The sequence below is a fragment of the Bidens hawaiensis genome, unplaced genomic scaffold (genome assembly GCF_021521415.1).
Source record: "Bidens hawaiensis isolate Kalapana, Puna unplaced genomic scaffold, B.hawaiensis_p1.1 tig00031415_1, whole genome shotgun sequence".
NCBI classification, from domain to species: domain Eukaryota; kingdom Viridiplantae; phylum Streptophyta; class Magnoliopsida; order Asterales; family Asteraceae; genus Bidens; species Bidens hawaiensis.
In genome coordinates this window covers 73,515-92,768 of record NW_027495281.1, presented here as the reverse complement: position 1 = coordinate 92,768, position 19,254 = coordinate 73,515, and the positions used below count along the sequence as shown (strand labels likewise).

At 34.7% G+C, this 19,254-nt stretch overlaps 2 protein-coding genes and 1 pseudogene across 2 annotated transcripts in view; 1 reads left to right on the top strand and 2 right to left on the bottom strand.

Moving 5' to 3' along the window:
* The window catches only part of LOC143582035 (E3 ubiquitin protein ligase RIE1-like), a 54,286-nt gene extending 38,844 nt beyond the window's left edge, over nucleotides 1–15,442 (bottom strand). The window contains exon 1 of the mRNA XM_077064690.1: nucleotides 15,383–15,442. Within this exon, the coding sequence (XP_076920805.1) occupies nucleotides 15,383–15,442 (60 nt within the window). The remainder of the gene's footprint in view (nucleotides 1–15,382) is intronic.
* Nucleotides 2,253–4,064, bottom strand: LOC143582031 (uncharacterized; annotated as a pseudogene).
* On the top strand, nucleotides 10,709–13,255 carry LOC143582040 (E3 ubiquitin protein ligase RIE1-like). Its single transcript, XM_077064693.1, has 5 exons — nucleotides 10,709–11,196; nucleotides 12,562–12,666; nucleotides 12,755–12,872; nucleotides 12,951–13,112; nucleotides 13,190–13,255. The coding sequence occupies exons 1-5, from the start codon at nucleotides 10,709–10,711 to the stop codon at nucleotides 13,253–13,255; spliced, it is 939 nt and encodes a 312-aa protein (XP_076920808.1).
* Nucleotides 15,443–19,254: the final 3,812 nt, after the last annotated feature.

The window sequence follows — 19,254 nt, the reverse complement described above, 5'->3', positions numbered from 1 at the left end:
TTCAAATAAAGATGAGAATCAGTTAACAAACCAATGAGTGCTAGTGACTTAGTTTTCTGGTCAAACTCCTCACTGGCTTCCTTATTCTTCTTTTCACGGCTCACCCTCTAAAATAATTGTAACAAGCTGCCAAAAAAAACAAAATCTTCTCTTGCGTCAGAATCTCTTTAATCTGCCGCGGGGTCCTCTCTGTTTGACTTCCTAAAACCCACGGCTCTCTCAATCAATATTCCAGCCGTCTCCACTATTGCTTCCTTCCGAAAAATATATATTAATAATTGAATGGTTTCTTGTAGGGCCGGCTTCCTTTTTCCAACCTTTCTTTTTTCTTTTGTGCCCCCACCCCACATCGTTATTTATTGCCATGAGCCAGCGGAGTTTATAAACTGTTACCAAAGCCCAACAATCTTGAACAATCTTTACGTTAACTCCTCCAACTTATTTGTTTAGCCTATAATTCCAAATAATACAAGAAAGTGTCATACAAAATGGAATATAATTGTTTTAACTTTCTGAAGCAACTGTTTTTTTCTGTACGTGACCCACAAATTCATTAAATCAATTATGTGAAATTAACTAGCATCTATTTTATTATTATTTTAGTATTGTTATTCGTTGGTCTCAATTTTAGTAAAGTATTCCGTTTTACCTCGTTGACTCATAAAACTTGTAAAAAAAATCACATATGAGCCAAATAGAAATATATTCAATAATACCTGGCTCAAAATACTTGAGAGTGTAGGAAATATTTATATAATAATACGTATATTTTAAACCCATCAATAGTTCATGATTTATTTTTAGTTTCAGGACGGTAATGTGATAATACCAATTTACATTACCAAACACCACTGGGCGATTATAGCAAATTAGCGTTGTATATAGTAGCAATCAATGAGACGGATTGATCTATATCAAACACACAAAACAGCTCGATTGTCGTGTTTTAGATTTGCTCGATGGCGAATTATCTCAAAATGGTGTAAAGTTCTTTCCTTTTTCGTTTTGGTATACAGGACATGCTGAATTTGCATAAATATACAATGTTGTCAAAGGAGAAAGCAAAGGCGGTGCAAGCCATAATACTTACCAGGATATGGGTGCTATGGAAGGTCCGAAATGAGCTGGTCTTTGTAAAGAAGCCGATTTACTTGGGAAAATAGTGGAAGATACAAAGATTATTGATCATGCTCGCCCGCCATGTCAGCTCATGCTCACATGAACACCGCATCGTCCATGCACGCGAGTAGTCGCGAATGCCACGTGAGCCCTTGAGCATACTAACGCTCTTGAGGACAACTTGAATTCATCCAATGCAATGGTAAACTTAATCATTCTTACATTTATTTATTTATAATAGTTTATACAACATTTAATTTGATTCTATTCTCAACGGACATCTACTCGTTAGCTTTAAAAAAAATGAAACACACAGTTTTTTTTTTCTTTTATTTATATTTTCCGAACATTCGGACATAAACTTTACAGAAAATCGAGTTGTTTTCAACATAAAGTCTTATTGTTCTCAACGTTTGGTCTTGTATATGTCAATATAGTTCATTTAATATTTTAAATATTTTGTTATCATAATTGTGGGTTTGATTAAATAGGATTCGAGAAACACCTTTTCCTTTGAAACCACATGCCGACGGTGATATCATCAAGTTGTCGGGTTTTGTTTGATTTATTTGTATGTTTTTTCGACACTAGTGTCAAGATGGGCGGGTTGTGATGAATCCGGCCAAGTTCAGGTTGAAAAGAGTCGTTTAATAGTCAAGTTAAAAGTACAGACATTGGGCGACTTTAAACTCGTTTAACCTATTTGCCCGATTGAGATAAATCACGGGTCAAAATATATGTATGTATGTGTAAAGGGGGGGGGGGGGGGGGCTAAATGCTTATGAAATCATCATCTATAGATGCATATCAATCATCCAAAAGTATTTCTGTTTAGAAAACCTTACAAGCAGACCCAGAACACCTATTACAATACACTGTACCACACACAACAGAACCTATAAGTATAACATTTGGCAGTAAACGCTTATACGGTACAAGCGCATATCTCCTATGTGTAAGACACTTTGAATTTGGTATGACCTTGATCTACAAGGGAAACTTATCAATATAACCACTTTGTTGATCATTTAAAATAAATCAACTTACTGGTATATTACTTGAAGTAATTTTTGGTCACCATAATATTAACTTGCAATAAAATAATAAACATTTACTTAGAATCGAAGACAGCGCTATATCGTCAGTATAATCGTGACCAAACCAATATAGGGCAAAAATCTGTGCAAAGAAAATAATAATATAAGTTGACTAACTTTGACTTCTAGTCAATAAGTTCCAATAAAATTTTAAATATAAGAGATAATTAGCTTACCCAATCGCCTTCCCGGTTATATGATGCTGTTTCAACCACATATGACCTTGGGCATACAAGAGCATGCCATCTCCATAACTGTTGTTGTCTCCTAATAACATCCAGGAGATTATTTGAAAAAACTTGTTAAACATACCTTTTGAAGGTGTCTAAATACATAAAATGTAAAACAAAACCATACATAAAATTAGCATAAGAAATGTGCATTACCTTTCGTAAGGACCTCAATTTCTCCAGTATTTTGTTGCTCATGAGCCTATTACAAAAATAAAATGGAAGTATGATTAACATCCCAGGTCACTCAATTAAAAATAATATGACTTTTAAAAGATGCCTATATATTTTGACAATAACTTTCTTCCACACATGACTTGTTTTTTTTAACAGCGATCTTTCAAAGACAGCACTATACGTAAACCATAGCACAATTTTAAAACTTATAATGACGTTGTATAACCCAGTGCCTAATTATCAACTTTTGAAGAAAATTACTGGAAGCACCGGCTATAAAATCAAAAGTGAGGGTTTAAAGAAAGAGGATATACCGTAATCACTCTATGAACTATTGGAGTTTCATGTCCCTGTTTTTAAACAAAATTGAGCATAAATAATACATCAGAAAACTCAAAAATACCAAGTGTCAACAGTAAAATGTTCTTTAAAAGCATTGATCTTGCCTTTCAAAATATTAATATCTTCAATATAGGGCTGTAAATGAGCCGAGCCGAGCCGAGCCACGTCCAACTCGAACTCAACAGGAGCCAGCTCGTCTCGGCTTGATTTTATTAAACGAGCTGTGACACTCAGCTCGAGCTCGGCTCGTACAAAACTCGAGCCAGCTCATGGCTCGACTAGCAAACATGATTTGGTTTGCCGTGTGCGCCTGTGCTACGTAGGAGACTCCGTGCGTTGTATAAGGGATTTAGGGTTTAAAAGTTTAATTGGTGGTAATATAAGACTAAGAGGGATTTATAACATTGTTGTGGAAAGTAAAATTTGGAATTGGAAACTAGAAAGTCAATGTCATCTGGCCATGTATATAAGATTGTTATTCTTAACTATTAAATTAAACGGAATATTAACTATAATTCATATATAAAACGAGCTATCGAGCCGAGCCACGAGCGAGCCAAGCCACCCCAGGCTCGAGCTCGACTCAATTACAAAACGAGCCGGCTCGGCTCGGCTTCAAATCGAGTCTTTTTCGAGCGAGCCGAGGGCTTTTTGAACACCCGTACTTCAATAACTTACATACTGAATTGAACAAAAAACTGAAAGAACGAAGGGAATTAAAAAACTCACATTGATAATGAATGACAAAATTTCTTTTCAACGAACGGGGTCCTTGCTCATATGCATAAACAGACAACCACCCTGCAACATATTTCAAAATGGTCACTAACAAAACCATAATTTCATTAGAAGCATATGTGCACAAAGATTGTTCATATATTGTATATACACTAAGCAAACTTGATAATTAAAGTACAATATCAACGCCTCAGTTGTATGAAAATGAAAACTGTTACTTCAACGGATTATGCTATAAAAATAAAACTGTTCACTTACTCTCTTAAATCCAGGTTCCAGATAGCACAACTACAAGAGGTGCTTCAGTTCCTGTTATACACATCAGTCCTTTCCATATCATCAATGCTGATGTAATAACCATACCTCAATATCATAGTGAACTGAAAATGACAACTATGAACCAAATCAATAAGTTATATGATCAAATCTTTGCACAATAGCATGTAATCTCCATAACTATTGTTGTCTCCTAATAACATCCAGGAGATTAATTAAAAAAAGAACTTGTTACAAGTAAGACCAGATATAAAATTAGCATATGACTTATGAGATGTGCATTACCTTTTGTTACAGAAATAAACCTATTACAGAAATAAACTTGAAGGTATGATTAACATCCAAGTCACTTAATTAAAAACATATGCCTATTTATTTTGACAGTAACTTTCTTTCACACAAGACGTGTTTTTTCCTAACAACAATCTTTTTAAGACAGCACTATATGTAAGCATAGCTCATATTCAAAACTCATAATGACATTTTTATAACCTAGGTACATGTTATAACTTGAAATAAAAGCCCGGTCTAATTAAGCCCCTTTATTTCCCTTAATTACCATATTAATAGGTTCTGATGAAAATTATTGGATGCAGTGGTTATGAAATCAAAAAAGAGGGCTTCAAAGGAACAGCATATACCTTAATGAACTATTGGAATTTCATGTCCCTGTAAAATTTCCTTCAAAATCACTAATTCTGCCTCTCAATATACTAGTATGTTCAATAAAACTTACATGCTGAACTGAATCATAAAACTGAAAGAATGGAAGTAAGAAACACACATTAAAAATAAGTGGCAAAACTTCTACTACACGAATATGCGTAAACAGGTTATCACGCTGCAACACATTTCAAAATAATCACTAACAAAACTATAATTTCACCAGAAGCACAATGATTGATAATACTTTGTATAAACAATAAGCAAACTTCATTACTAAACTAAAATACCAACCACTAGGTTTATCAAAATGCAAAATATGACTTAAATGAATGAAATATTACATTATAAATCTGGCCACTTACTCTCTTAAATCCAGGTTCCAGACAGCACAACTACAATAGGTGTTATACACGTCTGGCCTTTCCATGTCGCTTCGCACAATCAACCAAAAGACCAACAGTACACCTGGATCTCATGTTCTAGGTTTTTAATATTCAATACGATTGTTATCCAGTAATCAACAAGGATGATCAAGCAAGTGAACTACATACTGAACCGAACAACATATAAAATTACAAAAACTGGAGAATTAGTTCATGTAACAATTGTTCCAAAGACAAACAATCGAGCGCCTCAAACAGCAATATAAGAGTGACCGGGGATAACAACCAGGACCCATAATTTTAACAGGAACACCAAGGTAAATGTCAAGGTGAACATAACTTCACAAATTAAGTTCTGTCAATCCAATTCCTTTTATTCATCATCTTACAAACAATATGAAAGTTTCCCATTTTTTGTCAATCCAATTAAATCTTAACCCGAAAAGCCCATGAGAGATTTCGGCTGGGTTTCGGGTTAAGATTTAATACTTTGAAACCCGAAGAACATGACCCAAAGAACCCGAAACCCGAAAAACGAACCGAAAGAACACCCCTATTCACACCCGTTAGTGGCAGCATTCAAACAACCAGAAACTCATTCATATTCAATAGACTAAAACAAACTATGATATAACCAAAGAACAATACATTTCTTTATCAAACTTTTGAAAATCTTAAAACAACTAAACGAAGCTCAGTCATCCAGATCTCGGAGGTTGCCAACGGATGATGAAGATCCTGCGGACGCCGCCGCGGACGAGGACGGAGATTGATGATGAATCTCCGGTCCCGGTGGCGGCGCAATCTCCACCACGATTTCAGCCGCAGCCACTTCAACTACCTGAACAACTTGTCGATTCCCATTCACAATGGGTGGTGCAGGAGGAACCTGGGGTTGAGGGTTTTCAGGCTGTGGAAGCTGGGGTTGGGGGTTTTCAGGCGGTGGAAGCTGGGGTTGGGGGTCTTCAGGCTTTGAAGCTGGGGTTGGGGGTCTTCAGGCTGTCGAACTTGGTGTTGTTGTTGAGGGTTTTGATTTTCTGGATCTTGAACTGGAGCTCGAACGATACCGAGGTATACGGCAGCTGCATTGGTGGCGTCCACCGCGTTGGCGGTGTTCCAAAGTGGAGGCGGTGCATTTGGGTTGGCTGGGTGGTGTTGATCGGTGGGAGTATCGTCGCCGGCGAGTATGGTACGGATGCCAACCATGCCGCCATTGGTTTGTTGGTTGTATTATTGGTTTGTTGGTTGTATTACACGAGGAGGGAGGAAGGAAGGTGGTGAGATATAAATAGGAATTTTTTTAGAGATAAGAATTAAAAATGAGAATGTTGGAAAGGACTTGTGATCAGACAAACAATCTTTTAAAAAAATTTAAAAAAAAATAATAAAAAATCATAACTTAAAATATAAATAAAAAACAAAAAAAATTTAAAAACCAAAATGTTTCCCTCGTAATTCCCATTAAAAAAACAATCCCGAAATGATAAAATATCGAGAAAAAATACGCAATGCCGAAAATGCACACAAAAACCCCTTAAAAAAATCAAAAAATAATAAAAAAAATCATAACTCAAAATATAAATAAAAAACGAAAAAATTTAAAAAACCAAAATGTCCCCCGTCATTACCGTTCCAAAAAAAAAAACAACCCCGAAATGACATAATGCCGAGAAAAAAGACACAATGCCGAAAATAAACAAACAACACAATGATAAATAAAAAAGACACAATAGGTCGCAAAATTTTACACAATGCCGAGCAAAATATAACACAATATTGAGTAATATAACACAATATCAAGAAAAAAAGACGCAATGTCAAGGAAAAAATACACAATCAATGACGAAAATAAAACACAAAACACAATGATAAATAAAAAGACACAATGATGTTTTTTCTTCAACATTGTGTCTTTTTCAAGGTTTTTCTAGAACGATGAAGCCGGTGGAAACATTTTTGCGTTCTTACATTTTCGCATTTTTATCAAATTTCGAGTTACGATTTTTTTATTAAATTTTCATTATTTTTTTTGAGGTTTTTTCTTGTTAGAAATCTTTCTTATCCTTCTCATTTTCGTCCCCCTTTGTAGAATAACTTAACCCTTGCTTTTTAATCACAAATGGAGTAGTGGTTTTTAATAGTGGCAAATAAAAATTTTGGTATACAAGCGTGTAAGAGAATGTAAGAAAGTTGTTATGTGAGAGAATCCTATTTGTATTTGATTGTAGCGAATAAGATTAATTTCTTTTGATAGTGATGAATAAGGTTAATTTCTTTTGATAGTGGCGAGCAAGAGCGAGGTCATGTGACCAGGTACCAATAACACTTAGTATTGTTGAATAACTTTAATATCTTTTGATATTGACGAGTAAGAGGCTAGGCCTTGCTTGTATTCTACAAATGTTGAATTTAATATATTTGCTAGTTATATATTCAAAAGTGTGTAATGGTTTTGTCTAAGTTTTTTTAATAATATGCTAATCATTGTTTTTCAATATATTGTTTTAATATAAGCCATGTTTGCGGTGTGCGGATATAATGTATTTATATGTGAACTCTTAGGTGGGAAAAAGTGAAATTGCACTAATTTTGACGTTATTTTAATAATCTCGTGAAAATAACGTTAAAAAGGTGGAAGGTTAATCAGGCATCATGTGGTCGCGTTGATAGCCGAAAGACAAGGGTGCATGCATCAATCGGCTGGTGTGCCGATAGTTGAGTGTTATGTGTCTTATGTTCAAGGCTTGATGCAAAACTACTAGCAAGCCAGGAGTCTCATCGGAAGCATTCTCTCTAGTCCTACGGAGTAAAAATAAGAGTGTCTACATTTTATCCTCCTCAGACCCTACGTGATGATGTTTTAAATTAATACTGATTTAAGTAATAAAAATCAACACACACTTAAATTGACATTACAAAATATCAAAAGTTATAGCCCCATGTCATTTACAATATATATTTTTGTTTTATAAATTAAATAACTGTATATATACATGCCACGTCACTATCCTCACACATGCTCTTTTCTCCCGCTCATAATCTCTCAGGGGGTTTTTAGATTTTGTTTTTTAGTGCAACATGGATATGGCCCACCAAAACTACCTCACCTTCCCTCCATCTCATATCTACTTCTAGAAGATTCTTCCACAAAAATTCTAGCATATCTTCTCTCCTTTTCTTTTCTCTTTTTCAACATCCAAAATTGTCTTATTAGGAGATGTCTTGGCCAATGGTTGTTCTACAATATTTCCCCTCCCACTCCTCCTCTAATTCATCATCATGTCACCTCATTAAATATGATTAGTAAAGAAGTTCAACGGGGAATTAATTAAACAAAGCTATACAACAAAGTATGCATAATTTATTTTTTTCCTTTTTCAAATTTTCAAAATAAATAAATAAATAAATAGAAGATTTGATAAAAGGACTTTTAGTAACAAAGTTACACCTTCATGCAAATTCGTGAAAAGATTATTTATTTTTACTTTTGTTATTATAGTTAATATGTGAATTTTTATGAATAACAATTGATCAATAGGGTTGTTTACGAACCGAGCAAAACTGAACATAGACTTACTCATCAGTGACAGACCCATGATTTTTTGACAATGGGGCCTCATTTTTTTCGGTGTTCAAATTTTTTGGGTCGGTCGTTGTTCGGGACGGGCTGGGTCGAGGCGATAAACATAATAAAAAACAAATCAAAATAAAACAAACAAAATACGATTTCATCCGAAGTGATAAAAAAATATTACAATATATGTATATAATTACACAAAATCAAACAACTAATTAGCCCTGAAATTACCTAAGACAAAATTAGAGAGCCAAGAGGCGTGAAGGGTGGCCGGAGAGGGGCGGAGGGATGGCCGGACAATCTGAGATGGTTAGCAGGGAGCGTGAGTTTTGGGGGCTGAGACAAAACGTTCTTTAGATATATGTTGGGATGCGCCTATTTCAATTTCTAAGTGTTTGACTAATGAGTTTATTAAACCCCTAAACAAATATTGAGCATATTAAAAAAAACATAAAAAGATTAAAAACAGAGCATGGAAAGGCTCGAACCTAAGGCATTCCAAACGCTTAACAAATGGACTTTCCACTAGACCAAATCAGTAATAATATTATGGGATCCAATGATTAACTCTACTGGGGTTCTTCAAAGTTTTAATATATCACTTCTAAAAAATTTTAAAAAACATTGGTGTCCCGAGACCCCGATCGTTACTACATGGGTCCGCCCCTGTTGCTCATACCTTGTTTGGTTTGACACCGAGCCAAACCAAACGGTTTGAATTTTAAAAAACGTGCGATATGTTTATGCTTAAACTTGGTACGGTTTAATACTGAGCAGCTTGGTTCGGCTTGGTTTCGTACATCGTTTTAAAATTGAAATTTTCTAAAACTCAAAAATGTCGTTAATTCAAGACTTCCAAATAGTTCAAACTCCATAATGTATAGACTTTCAACTATAAAATATCTAAAACTCAAAGTTAATAAGAAAACATATATAAAAGTAGCAGCAGCAGCTATGGTTTAAGATTGAACTTTTGAAGTCAACACAAAAGACGAAACTTTAAAAAACTGTATTCAGTTTGGTTTTTGTTTGTATTCAGTTCAACTTCGGTTAACGAGTCGGCCATTACCCCGACCAACTCGGCGCGTCCGTTTCTCCAAGTATACCTGCACTTTTTGGCTTTCAACAGATTTTCCGTTAGTTTTGTTTCAGTTCAGTTTTAGTTAACAGGTTAGCTATTTCTCACCACTACCATTACCTCGCCCAACCAGACGCATCCGTGTTTCATGGTCTACTCGTATTCTTTTAGTGAGTTTATATGCATTATTTGTTTTTCTTTCGTGTTATCGTTCATACGCTAATAACTAGCTAAAATTTACCAACACAATTTGAAATTACATCATGTCTTTTTCGAAGTGATTTTAACATTACACCATATATTGTCAAAACACCAAACCTTAAGGGGCTAAACTAAAGGGAAAATTGCATAGATAATCAAGTTTGACTCAATCGTTTTCAAGCGAAAATTTAGCCTCTAAACGCAATAGATATTTAAATTGAGCCAATCAGGTTTCCCCATGCACCCCAAGACGGCTAAAGATATGGAAGTCGGCTAAGCCTTAGCCGCCACTTTTTCAACACTGAAAATGACGAAAAGTGACCTCGGTTCAATCGGAAACTGCTACATATCCAAAGCCAGCTATATTTAGCTTACAAGTCCAATGTAGGCTTAAAAAAAAGAAGCCGGCTAAGCCACCTTCTCTTTTTTTAACCGCCTTCTTCTGTTTTAGCGGCTAAAAAAAGAGATGTCGGCTTACCTACAACAAGGCGACTAAGACACGTAGGCTAAATTTAGCCCGCTTTAGACACTGGCAGATTTTGATTGGTCTGAAGTCACTTTTCATGATTTTCATAGTTAGAAGAGTGACGGTTAAGGATGGCCGCATTCCATATTTTTGGCCGCGATGGGGTACATGACAAATCTTAACTGGCACAATTTAAATGTCTACTGAAGTTGGAGGGTCTGTTTTTCAAAAAAATTGGTCAAACTTATCATTTATGTAATTTCCCTAAACCAAAACTATTCCATTTTCCCGCTAATAAACGGTTACATTTATAACAGAATCAATACTTGCTTGCTACCATTCTGTTACAGCCTTCACAATGACGGAGATTGCAACTCCGGTACCGGAGATCACCGAGATCACCGCGGTCGGCGAGCCGTTACTCTCTCAACCTCAGCTCACCGTTCCGCCAAACACAACTTTGAATTCGCCGATAATCCACATACTTCTAGCTCTATTCGCGCGCAGGCGTGGAGCGTCGATTATAGTTCGCCAGAACGTGGCGATGCAGTTGGAGGACTGGCGAGAGGAATTCGGCTACTCGTTTCCGGTTGTTGTTGTCGAGACGCTGTGGAACCTTGCGTTTGTGGTGCTTTCGATTGTTACGTTGTTTTGGTATGCGTGGGAAGAGAGGTGCGTGAGACTTAGGGTTTGGATTTGCGGTTACGTGGTGCATTGTGTGGCTAATGTGGTGATTTTGTTGATGGAGTATAAGAAGAGGAGAATGAGAGTCGAATTGGTGTTGAGTTTGGTTAGTAGTAGTTCGAGCTCGGAGAATCATGGATATCATCAAGTTACTCCGATCAGGTGAATTTGATTTTGAATGCTGCTTTTGGTTTCCTAAATTAGGTCTCAGGATTATTGTATCGTTATTATTTTGAAATTTCTATTTGCGTGTTTGTTAATGAAATTATGAGTATGAAATTGATAGGTTTATAAACTAGTTTCAATTTGAAAATTATACGAGAAGCTTAAACATAATTATATCTGGTTGTTGTTCAGCAGTTTGAAGGGGTGTAAACGAGTAGAGCCGAGCCCGACCTCAACTAGGCTCGAACTCAGCTTGTTTTGAGTTCTTTTTCTAAAGCTTGAGCTCGGCTCGTGAGTTGTTTTTTTCAAGCTTGGGCTCAGCTCGTTTATTATTTTTATTAATAAATTAATACATTTTTTAATTATTTTTATCTATTTTTATATATTTTGAGAAAACCTTAAACGAGCCAAAGCTCGGGTGTGAAGTGTTAACTTAATACATAGACTACAAAAGAGCTAAAACTTAAGAACGCACAAGGCTCGTTAAGACTCGACGAGCCTACATGAGCTTCCCATAAGCTCGGGCTCGATAACTAAACGAGCTTTATTTGAGCCCAAGTTTGAAAGAGCTTGGCTCGTTGCGAGCTTTTATCAATCCGAGCACACGGTCTGATGCATAATTCTGTTGAGAATTACATCTGAAGCTTGAACCTGCATTGGATCTAACAATATCATGCATGATTATACTAATTAAAATCTGAGTTTGAAGATGTTTCAGAATAAGTAATGAACTGGTCAACTGCACATACTAATAATGTGATTAATTCTCCATAATTCTAAGTTTATCGATAAGTTGAATCATGTTTAGGCCCGAGGATTTGTTTATCGTGATTATTTTGAAACCGCTCTCTGCCAATTAACGAATCTATGAGTACAAAATTGCTAAGCTTATAAATTATAATGCAGACTTAACCAGAAAAAATCAATTCTGAGAGGTATATTAGAATTGCATCTGTATTAGATCTAACTACATTATGGATGATTATACTAATTAAAACCTGAGTTTGAAGATGTTTCAGAATAAGTAATGAGCTGTTTTACATTATACTTATAATAATGTGATTAAAATTTTGTAATTATGCAGTTTGTCTATAAGTTCAATCATTTTTCTGAAATAGTTAAAAGTCGTGTTTATACAACCAAACATATAACCGTATAAGTACAAGCATGTAAATCTATTTGCTTCTTTTAGTTATGAAATTTTTGGGGAGGTAAGTTTTATTAGAAATGAATCTATGATACATACGTTAGTAACGTTACTGCATAATTAGGCATGTGTTTGTGGCAAGAATAATCGTTTAAGCTGCTATAATTGCATATGTGATGATGCCTATTTGTAATGTTTCGCTATTTGTAATGCAGATGGGAAACCATTAATAAAGTGTTCTCTTATGTGTGGTGGCCAATTGGCTTCATTTGGATGTTGTATTCTTACTCCTCTCCTGGCAACGCTCAACTACTATTATGGTATGTCTTGAACCAATATAAAGGCTTTGTAATATTTCATAAACAGTCTAGAAAACAGCTTCATACTTTGTTTTCAAACTGACTGCAGGTTGGCTATGGACGTGTTTTTTTTCGTCGTTACTTTTCTTTCCTTATCTTTAGTGGGAATGGCTTGTTGTTTATGCTTGCCTTGCGTTATTGGCTTCTTGTGTTACATCGGCAGCGAGGTGCAATAGATTAAAATCATTTTTAATTCTGTTTATTTTGTTTTTTTGCTGATTTTTACAACCATGTATAATACACAGGGAAGCGCATCAGAGGCTGCCATCAAAATCCTGCCTGAATACAGATTTGAAATGTCCAATGATGATGCAGATCAACCTGATGAACGTGCATGCAGAATGATCCCGATGGGACCTAATGGCCCGGATTTGTCTACCGTACGTTTTCTTCAAACTGAGGATGCGGTATGTTAATTTTTTTATCCCACTGATAAAATAATTTTTTTACCTTGTTTTTACAATATTGGTATTTGATTGAAAAGAGAGGTTATATGGAATTGTGGATTAAAAGGTTGTCTAGAGCTCTTAAGCAACATATAAGGTTCTAGTTTGTGACCCAAAGGTTATGGCTATGAGTAACCATTCCATATATTGGGTCTTGGGTAATTGGGCCATCTTTGTGTTAGTGAGTTGACACAACACGAACCGTTTAAAGTGAAAATAAAATGTGTATTGTATTTTGCAATTTAATACTTTAAATTTACAAATGTACTTTTTTTTGGTTCATATTAAGCTATTATGTTTAAAATATGTCAATTTGTTTTTAACTCTTAAATTATGGCATAGAAACCTCAAATAGTGTAAGTTAATACATAAAACACATTTTTTTAGAAAGTGTGAAAATAAACGGGTTAGATGGGTCAACCAGAAAATGCACTTGTTGACATGACTAGTTTAGCTAAAAGTGCTCACATCTTGACCCGAAGCCTACCTAGCACGTTTCAGCTAAACTCAAACCCGTTAATTTCATGTTAAGTTTATCACGTGAGAATTAATTCCAGCCTTGGTCTTGATCATGTTCTACCCACCATAGGCTTTAGGTTATTAGGGATCATGTTATCTTAGAGCCATACAGGAATTTATATATGAATGGGCCGGCCCAATCATGAACAAAAAGGGCAGCAAAAATATTCAACATTTCAACCGGAGCGTTCTTTAAAAGCGTATTTTTGTAGCATACAGCCACCAAGGAGTGCATAAATCGGTTAACCGGTTAGTTGAAAACCGTTTATTTTCAAAACCGGTTAGTGATTAGCGGTCAAATAACCAATTAGACCGACTAATTAGGTCGGATACTAACCGGTTTGAGACAAGAAACCCCTACCCGGTATAACCGGTTTCGTGTTTAACTGAACCGGTTAAACGGTGAATCACTGGTGTTAAAAATAAAAAAACAAAATAAATAAAATAGCCGGTTCGGAAAATTTCATATTTTAAATTATTTCCCTCAAGGTATTTTAACATATTACAAGCACAAAAAACTGTACTTTTTCTATATTTAAGTAAATAAACCCTAAAAAAATCTTATATGATGTGAATAAAATGTAATAAATGTAAATAAACAATTTTTGAATTAAAATAATCAAATTTTATATTTTAAATACTTAGACTTTATTATAGAGTTTTTTTACCAAATTAGGGTGTGGGAAAAGTTTATTTACCAAAATAGGGTTTTTTTAAAGTATTTATCAAAGTAGGGACTCATTTAATGTTCATCATCTTACACATCTTCCCAGCTATTTTAATTTGCTTAATTTGTTTGAACATTTATGAAGAAATGGTAATGGTATGTCCTTGGTTTCTCTCCGGATGAATTATTTGAAGCAAGATGCAAAATTGGGGTTAGATTTAGAAACTCCAGCGGTGCCGCAGTGGTGGGGTTAAACAGAAAGCCAGCAAGAATCGTTTTCATTGCCAGCGGTACCTGGTGTGTGCTTGGCGGCGATGATGATTCAGACCACCGGAAAATCGTTGGTGGCGAGATGGTGAAAGTGGTTTTAAATCCGATCACATCGGAAAAATTGATGGTGAAGACGAGCGGCAAAGAGGTTTCATAGTTCAGATGGCGAAGCTTCTGTTTCAGAAATGTTTAAAATCTGACCAGGAAACCGACGAGAGGGAGGAGAATAGATAAAACGACGGCCATGGCCGTCGACGGCGAAATAGATTACGTCTGACCGGAAGTCCGGCGATCTCGACTCTGGTAGGGGAGGGTGGGCTTTTGGAGAAGGTGACAGATTGTGGGACCCGCAAAAGATAATTAAAAAATAATAAAAACAATTAAAAAACCTAATTTGGTAAAAAAATTTCATTTCACCTAGTTGATAAATAAATTTTTCCCACACCTTAATTTGGTAAAAAAAAACTCCCGTAAACTTACAATGAATTCTTCTGTTTGAATGGAAATTTGTAAAATAAAAGAGGTTAATTATATTTCTGTTTTTGTTAACTTAAGATAAGGAAATACTTTTTTACTATGAGTTTAAAATATATAAGCGAAACGATAATTTAGCTATTCAACTTTTTTGAAATGGTGGATTGGCCATACTTAAATACTACATTACTACCTTCTTATGCATTGAGTAACCAAAGATCCAAATCCTTAGTCTCCAATTCGTCTCTTCCTGTGTAAACCAAAACAATGCAACGAATGAAAGCACCACAAACACTGGGTTCCACAGCGTTTCAACAACAATAACCGGAATGAATAGCCATTGGTGGAAAAGTTTTTCCATGGGCTCGGGATTTTCGGTGTTCGATTTTTCCTATGTCAAAGTTTTCGGACCCAAATAGGTCGGGTCGGTCATTCGATGAGATAAATAAACTGCAATATCACTATAATAAGAAATGTACATCGTCAACATTCATTAAAAGACAAAGTCAAATTTAATTAAAAAAATATATTACGAATTATAATTATTCCTTACACATTTTCATGTTTTGAAAATGATTCATAACATCTTCAATCGGCTTTAAAAAAGAAATTATTTTTAATATAACAAATGCAAGCATCATATATAGTTGTTACTAATCTAATTACGCAAAATAAAAGAAAGATTCGTCGTAAGGGGTGGGTCTTTTGAAAGCTTAAAGCAATCAAAGAAAGAGTCGGTCAGCCGGTCGTTGTTGTCGTCTGGTTGAAGTTCGATAGGTAAGGTGATGGTTGAAGTCTTGTGGTGAGCGGGCGAATGCGATGTCGCGATGGTCTTTGGTCGATGTAAAGATAACTTATCGGTCACTGAGGCATAGATATTGTTTTGGTCTTTTATTAAATTTTCAGTTAGGTATTGTGTTTAAGAAGCATAATTAGGTTGGGTTTACTCGATAATTCTATGAATATTTTGGAACTTTTTTTTATAATCTATATACGAGTTATTACTGGTCAATTTATAATGTATGTTAAAAATTTTAAAGTTTTTTTATATTTTTTTAAAAATATTCCTTATTAAAATAATATTTTAACTATAACTTTCATAATTAGTGGGTTCGAATATTTTTTTTAAATGACACTGGTTTCGCTCGTCGAAAAAGAATGAGCGCTAATCCATATATGGAACCAAAAAAGGGCCGAACCCAGTGACCACAATGTAGCTCCGTCACTGTGAATAGCCCCAAATCCTCTTGCTAGTTCTCCAATTGTAGCGCCACGTACGTTCTGACGCACTATAACATCGACACTCTAGCGGGTGAATTGGCGAGAGGATTGGGGCTATTCGATTAGGTTGTTGTAGAGACAACGTGGAATCTTGTGTTTGTGGTGCTTTCTTTCGCTGCGTTGTTGTGGAGAGATCATCATGTTAGTCAGACTGTGAATTTCATTTTGAATTCTGCTTTCAGTTTCATAAATTATGTAAAAGGATTATTGTATCGTTATTATTTTGTAGTTGCTATTAATAATGAAATTATGAATATGAAGTTGATAGGTTTATGATTTAGATTTTTCTTAGAAATAATGAGTATGAAATTTGTTCATACGTTCGATGCATAATTCTATTGAAATTAAATTATTATATTTTGAAATTTCCAACTGCCTATATTGGATCTAACCGATTATAGTCATTATACTAATTAAAATATGAGTTTGAAGATGCTTCAGAATAAGTAAGAGTAAAGTCCTAATTTCGTCTTTGTGGTTTGGTAAATAATGCGAATTTAGTCTAAAAAGTTTGTTTTTTGCGTATGGACCATCCACGTTTCCTAATTATTGCCAATACATCCAAACCCAGTTAAATTGAAATCGTTAAATTAGGGGTAGACATGTCTTTTCACTTTTTCTTTATTATATGAGTAAAGTGTCAAAATTGTCCATGAGGTTTGGTTGCATTTGCGAATTTCATCAAAAAATTTTTTTTTCGCAATTAGACCCTTGATGTTTCCCAATCGTTGCCAATTTCGTTCAAATTGTTAACTCGGTCTAAATTCAACATTAACTCAGGGGTGCTACTGTCCTTTTACATGCTTGTTTACATTATTATTACTAGGTTATTGACCCGTGTACGACACGAGTGAAAATATAGAAATCGTCCAAGTAACTAATATATAATTTCAAACGAAAAGAAATTGTTTTAATATTTTATTTGTGACGACAACATGATTTATTAGGGGTGTTCGCGGTCCGGTTTTCACGGTTTTTGGGTCAAACCGTAAACCAAACCATTAGTAACGGGTTTTTATTCTTGTAAACCGAAACCAAACCATTAAACTCTTAAACCGAACCGAACCGAACCGAACCAAACCGTAATTTACGGTTTGGTTCCGGTTTGGTTTCACGGTTTGAGACCGTTGGAATGTGAATAATTAGCAAAAGTTTAGCCAATTTAATTACAATTCACCCATAGTCACATTTAAACACAAGAGGTCCAGAAATATGAAAATATATCAGGATAACTATCCAAATATGTCACACCTCGATCATGACGGAATCGTCGGGGCGCAACCGATTGTTCATCGCACACGACACTATTAAGTGACAATATTTAATCAACTCATTTAAATTCATAAAAACACAAAGAGTCACATAACTTGTTCATACAATAACCGAATTCAAATCATAGTAAATAATATATTGTTCGTTTTGCTAATATCCTAATATTCTCGATAACGTTTTTTTTTTCTTCAAGTCCTCGAGTCAACCTAAAGTCAAACCTGTAACATTGCATAAATAGATTTTGTCAACACAGAGGTTGGTGAGCAATTTCATAGTTTTTGAACAATAGATATATAATATGAAATTCCACAACTTGTATACAAAACAATAAATAATAGCAACAATTTAGATAAATGAAATCGTTAATAAGAATACATTAACGACACCTTTCTATAAGGGGATGCCAAATATACTCGGATTTTGTATGAAATCGTTAATAAGAATACATTAACGACACCTTTCTATAAGGGGATGCCAGATATACTCGGATTTATGAATCAACCATCCAAAAGCGGTAAACACATTAGCACTTAAGCATATAAGCATATAATCACCAAATCGAGCATTTATATAAGTGAAGTATACAATAAAGTTTGTGGTTTAAGACTCAAGTATAAATCATTTGGATTTGAATAAGTTTGCAATGTCACCCCCAAAATATAAAAGAGTGAAAACGGGGGATGAAAGTACTCACATTCAAGTAATAAACTTGAAAGATTTGATGATTTGGAGATTAACCAAAACGATGAGTTTAACGAACGAAGCCTAAAGGAGAAGAAGTCTTGTATTAGAAAAGTTGTCTTGGAAATCTTTAAATGAAAATAAATGATAAGAAATATAAACAATTTAAAGTTTAAGGTTTAAAATGTAAATATTTAAGAAATTATAATAATAATCCTTTAAAAATGTAAGTTTGCTCGAAACCGGTTAAAGTATCTAGCCCTTAATTTTACTCAACCTATGTTAAGTAATAAGGTGGGTAAAAATGCAAGAAAACAAGTCCCTTTATAATATAGATACTAAAACGGGTTTTAACGAGTGTTCGGGTGGTCGGTTCAGGTCTTGGTGTCTTGACCAAACCCAAAGTCAACTTTCCCAAAATAATAAATGTATGAGATAACTCAATAAATCTTAAAGAGACTTAACCAAGTATGTAGTTCTATTGTTTTAGAACTAACAACGTCCGTTAATCGAGTGTTCGATTTAGTCGGTCCAAACTTTGTTATAGGATCAAGTTGGATTCAACATTCCGAGTACTTTGTGAAAATAATTAAAATCAGTTTATAAAGTATTTTTAAAGAAATATATAAGCTTTAATGGTTAAAAACACAATTGTGTGTCTTAAGCGAGTAAACTTGGTTTAGTTTGGTTTGGTTTGGTTCGGTTTTTTTATCTTGGAATAAGGCCAAGAATGGTTACCACATGTCCAAACATCATAGAACTTGTAAAATAATTTATAAATAATAATACCAAAGTTTTACATACAAAAAATCAACAATAAAGTCTTTAAATGAAAGTTCGGTTTCCGGTTCGGATCTTGTTTCGGGATAAGACAGAGATTAGATTCTACAAACCCATAACCATGGAACTAATTAAAATGATTTTAGAAACTCAAATCTT